The following is a 7,593-nucleotide window of genomic DNA, read 5'->3' on the forward strand; positions in this document are numbered from 1 at the left end:
AAAAAAATGAAAAACTGCTACTATTTTCAAAAAAGTCACCTAAATATGGATTTAACTTGAAAACGGTGCACTTTATGAAAACTTCACCAAAGTAATTTTTGATTGCAAATTTGATTTTACATCAAAAAATTAAGTTGAAAAATTTTTGCGACCAATATTTCGATTTTTTGAAAAAATCAGCATTGATTAAAAAATTTATAACTCGGTCAATGATTTTTTGCACAACCTGGAAATTTCTGAAAAGTTGGCATTTTATGTCCTCTAAAACATATCAAAAAATAAAAAAAATAAAAATAGTGTTTTTTTGCAAATCAAGTTTTAGTGATAAAAAGTTAAATAAAAAATCACCAAAATTTTTTTTACCGTGTATCATTTTTTTCCAGTGTAGTCCGTATCTATACCTACAACTAGAGGGTGACGAGCGGGAATTCCCGGGAAAAAATTCCCGGGAAATTGGCCATTTTTGGACCTCTCGATTCCCGGGAAATTTGGTCGAGACTCCCGGGAAATTTTATACTTATAAATATCGAACCAAAATCAGATAAATATTTGAAAAATTCGAAATTGTTTAGAATATTGGATATTCAATGTTCGATTTTCAAGCTTGAATAAACCAATGCTTCTCTAATCTTCTTATTCTAAAAGTTTAACTTTTCAAAAATTCCAACAACTATAATTGAGAGTGAATTTGGACCCCAAAATTAACCTTGAAGCATTCTAAGCACTTACACACCAGAAATGAAATATTTATTATTTCTAAGAGGGAAAAGCCTTTTCAAGATAAGATTAATTTTCATATCCTCACTCGAGCATAACAAAACTCAGAATCTTGTTTTTTAATTCTAAGTAAGTCAATTTTGCTGTATCGATGTAATTTCTTTTTTTTATGTCAATAAGTCATTTTGTATTTTACATATTAAATTATATTTTGAGAATAAAAATCAGGCATTATTTGTAAAGTTAGTGTCCACTAATTGTGAACATTTACAGTTGACCTTAAGAAGGAAAATATCAACTTAAAGTGTTTGTTTTGAGTCGTTATTTATCATATTGCAAAAAATGGAAAATTATATATTAGTTATTTTTTTTACTTTCAAAAAATCTAATAACAATACAGAAAAAAAAATTCATGGTAATATTACATCTGGTAAGGTTACATCTTTTATGTCAGAAAAAATGAGTAATTTTACCTCTGAAAATGTGTAATTTTACCACGATTCTGGTGTAATGTCGCATTTTCAGTCTATATTGAAAAAAAAATACATAATAAAAAAGGTAATATTCAACCTTCTAAAATTACACCTTCCAAATTTACACTTTTTTTGCTGTGAAGTTTAACAACAAGTTTGTGCAACTTTTGAAAAATCACTCAGTGCGAATGAAGAATCGTAAACATTTTAAACTGTAATTTCGAGTCCCATAAAGGCTTAAGAAACGATTTTGTATTTGTAGATTGAGGGAAAAATCAAAATGTAGAAATAGTTCCTCAAAATAATGAGGTTACGTAAATTTACGTTTCATTGGATTAATATGAATTAATTGTATCTAATTGTAATTCATTAAAAAGACACTTTTTTTAATTTCCTTTTTAAGTTATTGTCACTTTTTGCTATTCAAAAAAAAATCCCGGGTCCCGGGAATTCCCGGGAAATTGCAAAACTCAACTCTCGTTTCCCGGGAAATTGAAAATCTCGAGAATCGTCACCCTCTACCTACAACTTTGCCGAAGACACCAAATCGATCAAAAAAATCCTTCAAAACATACAGATTTTTGAATTTTCATACATCATTTTTGTATGGACAAATTATATGGACAAACTAATGATGCAAAATGGCTTCTTTGGGCATACCGAAGGCACCAAAAAAGTTTCAGTCGGATTAAAAAATACAAAAAAAAATCGAAATACCAAAATCCTAGAGAACTGCTCTGCTTTGTGAATGAAATATTTGGTAAATAATATTATTTTAAAGCAATTATGTAGGCAAATTGCAGAATTTCACGGGATTTCACGAAAAGGTTCAAATTTCACGGATTTCACACTGTTCGCGAAATCGTGAAAAATCACTGATCCTATATAACAAATAACTGTAATTTTATAATTGATAGATGCAGAGACTTTAGCATGTTCTATTTTTGTAAAACAACAAAAAAACAGAGATCGCTTTAAAAATAGTTATTTTAATAATCAGTTTTGTTAAAAGTAATCAACTATCAAAATTCACCAAATTTCAACAACACTTCTCTCATCACCCCAAAAGTCCTCTTCCACCCGGAGGGACAAACCGCACGAGGCAAAACACTCGAAAAAAAAGAAGTCCACTCGTCGTCGTCATCGTTTTCCAACGTTTTTCAACCCGTGCGCTCAGCTGTAAAATTGATATCCTTAATCTCGTGGCCACCACCTCCTCCACCTCGAGCGAAGCGGAAGGTTTATAGCGTTTTTCCTACCTTTTTTTTATTTCGACACAAGAGGACACACACAAGAATGGAAAGTGCTGATGCTGGTGGGAAGATTGATGGCCAGGTTTGTTCTATTTTCTTCCCCGTTTCGTGACAGCTGAGGGATGATGTTTTGTGCACCTCAAATTGGAAAATCTTTTCAATTGAAAGTGAAAAACGGAAAAGCGAAATTGTTTAACGCTGACGAATGACGAGTTTTGTGGAGTCGAGCGATTTTCTATTCAATTTGATACTTTTTTTTATTTGTTTGGGGGGTTAGCATCCAGTGATAAAGGGTCTTCCGGAGGCGGTTTCCACGTAGAACGCTCCTCGTGGCGCTGCGGAACCTTGATTTGGGGGTTCTCCGCCCATTCTGGAGGTAATGCCAGTTCCAGGGCACAATCCGGTGCGGATTTCGTGGAAACTTTCACATTGTGTTGAAACGAATCCCATCCTGGACCACAGGGATTCCACGAAGTAATCAACGGCCCGAGCATGGGCACAGCCTCCGTCGATGTCAACGCCGCAACCCGGCTGGATCCGGCCCCAGTTGGGGTAGAAATCGGCGTCACCAATCGGTTCCAGAAAACCCATTACACCTCCGTTGGTGTGGATGATCTCCACGTACTCCGCATCGGTATCCCGGATCCGGTCGATCATATCGTCTCCGGAGAAGAACGGCAAAGCCGGATCCAACCCGATGATCGTCGGGAGTCTTCCGTTTTGACCCTTCCCAGCATTACCAGCTACGTGAGCTCCCAAGCTGTGACCAACGATCGCCACGGTGTCCCTCCTTAAACCGCTGGTCCTCGCCAAAAAGTCAATCAAATTCGAAGTGGCGATTCCCGCCGGATAAACCAACCGGCGTGACACTCGGTAGTCTGGATGATTCGCCGCACTCCAATCGACAAAGATCACGTTGAACTCCCCAAGCTCCAGTAGCTCCGTCCGGACCATCCGATTAATCCGGGAAATCTCCCCACCCAACCAACCGTGGATCACGATCCGGGTCGGATGACTGGCGTTGAAGTGCGAGCTCGTAACCGAACCGAGGTCATTGTTTGCGATACGGTGCGGAACCTCCGGATTCGCCTGCGTGTACAGCAGAAACCGAATGTCCTGCTCCGGCTGGAAGTGCACATCCGGACTTTGCTCACCTTCTCCGAACAGGTGTGAATTACCCAGCTCGTCCGTAGCGACCTGCCATCGCTGGGCGGTTGTGCAACCTGAAGAATGGAGGTGTTAGAATTCCGCAGATTCAGCTAATCCCACCTCTTCCTACCAAGAACGGTCAACACCATCAAAATCAGCTCCAAACTCGTCATGACGAAGACTGTTCGTTAGATACCTCCACCATATGACTTTATACGTCTAGAAAATCGTTATCTTGGTGTCTCCAAATTATCTATCCCCTGATATCGAGCTGATATCCCAAGTCGGGTCAGGGTTGCACTTTTTCGATGAAATAGCTTGAATTTAGTGTCTGATGTTGGAAGATTCCGATTAAGGGGAACGAGTCGTGTCAAATGTTTGGATTTGATTATGATAAGTAAGGTGGCAGAGAGAAGATTGGAATCTTAGAAAGAACGTGTGGTGATGAGATAAGGTAAACACGTGAATTTTTGGGGAAGCTGGTTTGTTATGCCATTGAAAAAGAGTGGCTAGACTACACGGAAAGTAGATTTTTCAGGAATTCAATGGAAAATTAGTTACCGTTAACCAGGGTGACTTTGGTAGGATTTCAATTTGTTTTCGGAATATTTTCCAACAGGTAAGATTTTTCTCAAGATTATTATTTTTAAAACATGTACTGGGGTAAGACACACAAAGTCCATGCACTATTTTGGAAAAAAAGTTTTTTCAATAGTGTTTAGAATAATAGTTACGTTAAAAATTCTTAGTTTAAATTCCGGGGTGACTTTGATAGTCATAGTTTTTCTTGTTAGAATCATATTTAAGATGTTCAAAATTTATTTGTACCGTAAAACGGGGTGACTTTGATAGGTTGGAGATTTTTCCGCAAACTGAAGAGTACAAATTAAATACGTACGGAATGGTATGGAATCATTTTGACCGTGGTAAAGAATTGTTCAAAGCGCTTCGAGAAGAAGTTTTCATAAAATTTTGAAAAGTTTAAAATGTTAGTTATCTATAATTAAGAAAATTTTGATAAATATCATTATTTTAATATTCTCAAAGTGTCATGATTTTCTCAATGAACCTGATTTCGAATCAAAAAATGGAATGCTTTTTCGGATTCTATGGACAATTTTCCACTAGAAGAAGGTTAAATAAGTTTCTAAATAATTGAAATAATGTGTTTTGGAAACATACTTCAAAAAAATCTCCCAATTTATAGGCATTTTCTGTAGAACAAATTTCATATAAAATGTGAAAACTTTTGATTCTTGCTTCGAATTCAGTTTAAAGTTCAATTTGATTCGATAATTTTATGAACAAAACTATTTTTAACGAATTTTAGTCAAAATTTTGATTTTAAAACAATTTTACCTAAAATTTATATGTATTTTATTAAAAAGCTTATAAACTTAGTTAACTTATTATAAACATGAATTTTTTTTTGTTAAAAATGTATCAGCAACCTCAGTGATGGTACATTTGACTTAAAAATAAAATTTGAACATATTAAATCTGATTTTTCCAAGAATACTATGACTATCAAAGTCACCCCGGAATTCAAAATATGAATTTTCAATGCAACTATTTTTTTAAACACTATTGAAAAAACTTTTTATCAAAAGTAGTGCATGCACCTTGTTTGGCCTACCCCAGTACATGTTTTAAAAATAATAATCTTAAGATAAACCTTACCAGTTGAAAAATATTCCAAAAATAAATCGAAATTCTATCAATGTCACCCCGGTTTACGGTACGTTTGATGTACCATCACTAAAGTAGCTGATAAAGTTTTTAAGAAAGAAAAAAAAAACAATGTTTATATTACGTTAGCTAAGTTTATAAGCTTTGTAACAAAATGCATATAAATTTTAGGTAAAATTGTTAAAAAGTCGGAATTTCACATGAAATTTGTTAAAACTAGTTTTGTTTATAAAATTATCGATTTATATTGCATTTTATACTGAATTCGAAAAACGAATCACAAGTTTTTACATTTTACATGAAATTTGTCCAACTGAAATTGCCTATTAATTTGGAATTTTTTTTAATTGTGTTTCAAAAACACATATTATTTATTATTCACAAACTTATTTAACCTTCTCCTGGTAGAAAATCGTCCAAACAATCCGAAAATGCATTCCGTTTTCCGATTCAAAATCATGTTCATTGAGAAAATCATGACAATTTGAGAAGTTTAAAATAATGACTCTCTTAATATTTCCTTAACTATAGTTAACTAACTTTTTAAACTTTTCAACATTTTATGAAAAGTTCTTTTTGAGGTTCTTTGAACACTTCTCTTTCACGGTCAGTATGATTCTAAATAATTCCGTACGTATTTTAATTGTACTCTTCATTTTGCGGAAAAATCGCAAACTGATCAAAGTCCTATAAGCCTATAAGTCCTAAAAAAAACCCACTGAGAATTTTGGCTCGAGCCTCGACTCGATTCAGGCTCGATCTCGAGCCAGATCAACTCGAGGCTCGAGCCAAAAATCTCAGTGGGAAATCTGTCTGTTGTAACATGTTTCCCGCTATTCTTGATAGGATTTCATAAGTCCAGTTAGTTTTTAGACTGATCACTTGAGTTTTTAAAATTTCGAAATAACTGTTCATCTCAATTGTGTGTTATTATGTCAAATGGTATAAATAAGAAAAATACAAACATTCAAAGATTCATAATACAAAATAAGAATACAAAAATGAAAAAAATATAAAAAAATATCTCGCATTCAGAAATTCTTATAAATAATAAGAATACTTAAAATAAGTAAAATATTTCAAATACTAAAAAAAATAATACTGGATATACAAAAAAATACTTTAAAACAAGGGTCCTGATTCCTCAAAATCAACCACTCAATTCGCGAGCACAAAAAGCAGGCGACGCGATACTGCCCTGATGCATTCCTACCGTTTGTCACTTTCACACCATTCGCTCCCGAACACTCTCTCTTCTACTCTCCTTCTCTCTCTGATCGGCTCAGTCTCCGAACGGCTCCGGCAGGCCGATCGTCTCCGATCACTCTTAACTGAAAACATTTTTTCTCTGATGCAATGCGTTATACTCATTGATTTGGGTTGCTTAAAATCAATGTTATCAATTAAATTTTACATTTATTTGATTTCATAACATTATAGACACCATTCAAAGAAACTTCCACCAAGAAAAAATCAAATTGATGGCAAACTGAGGGCGTGAAGACAAAAAGACTGCCGCTCTGGCATTTTGTGAGAATGGCTCTTCGCTGAGCATGGTAGTGTGTGAGTGTCGTCGAGCGACGGAGTAGGCAAATATTTTCACGATGTATTTGTTCGCTGAGTGAACAGTTCGGGCCACTCGCTGGCTGCTTGCGAGTATCATTCGCTCATGAATGCTAGCGGGTTGGAATAGGCGACGAATGGATAGGCAATGAGTGAGTGGTTTCTGTTCATTGAACCGAAAATCAGGACCCTTGCTTTAAAAAACTTATAATACAGGAAATATTTAAAATATTCAAAATGCTTAAAATATTTTAAATACTTTAAATATTTTAAATATTTTAAATACTTAAAATACTTAAAATATTTAAAATACTTAAAATACTTATTATACTTAAAATACTTAAAATACTTAATATACTTAAAATACTTAAAATACTTAAAATACTTAAAATACTTAAAATACTTAAAATACTTAAAATACTTAAAATACTTAAAATGCTTAAAATACTTAAAATAGTTAAAATACTTAAAATACTAAAACTAAAGGATTTTTTTTTCTGATCATGTCAGCAAATCAGCAAGAGTGATTGTGGTAATCGAATAATAGCATCATTGGTGTGCTGGAAGTGGAGACGCGAAATCGTGATTATTCAGGTTAATTTTTTGGTGTGCTTTTGTGTCGCTGTTCGTATGGGGTGAGTGATTGTGATAATCGAATAATAGCATGACTTACTGAATTATTTGTGTCTTGAGCGTAATTTTCGTTGAGTAATTGGTGTTTTTTGTGATTTTTTTTTGTGATCTTAATT

The 7,593-nt window shown here is 34.2% G+C and overlaps 1 protein-coding gene across 1 annotated transcript; it reads right to left on the bottom strand.

Moving 5' to 3' along the window:
- Window positions 1–2,159: 2,159 nt before the first annotated feature.
- LOC120428181 (pancreatic lipase-related protein 2-like) lies at window positions 2,160–3,766 on the bottom strand. The gene is made up of 2 exons (XM_039593162.2): window positions 3,723–3,766; window positions 2,160–3,666 (listed from the first exon to the last, which is right to left on the bottom strand). Exons 1-2 carry the CDS (start codon window positions 3,763–3,765, stop codon window positions 2,717–2,719), a joined length of 993 nt encoding a protein of 330 aa, XP_039449096.1. The 5' UTR covers window position 3,766; the 3' UTR covers window positions 2,160–2,716.
- Between the last annotated feature and the right edge of the window lie 3,827 nt (window positions 3,767–7,593).

Source organism: Culex pipiens, unplaced genomic scaffold (assembly GCF_016801865.2).
Source record: "Culex pipiens pallens isolate TS unplaced genomic scaffold, TS_CPP_V2 Cpp_Un0163, whole genome shotgun sequence".
NCBI lineage: Eukaryota > Metazoa > Arthropoda > Insecta > Diptera > Culicidae > Culex > Culex pipiens.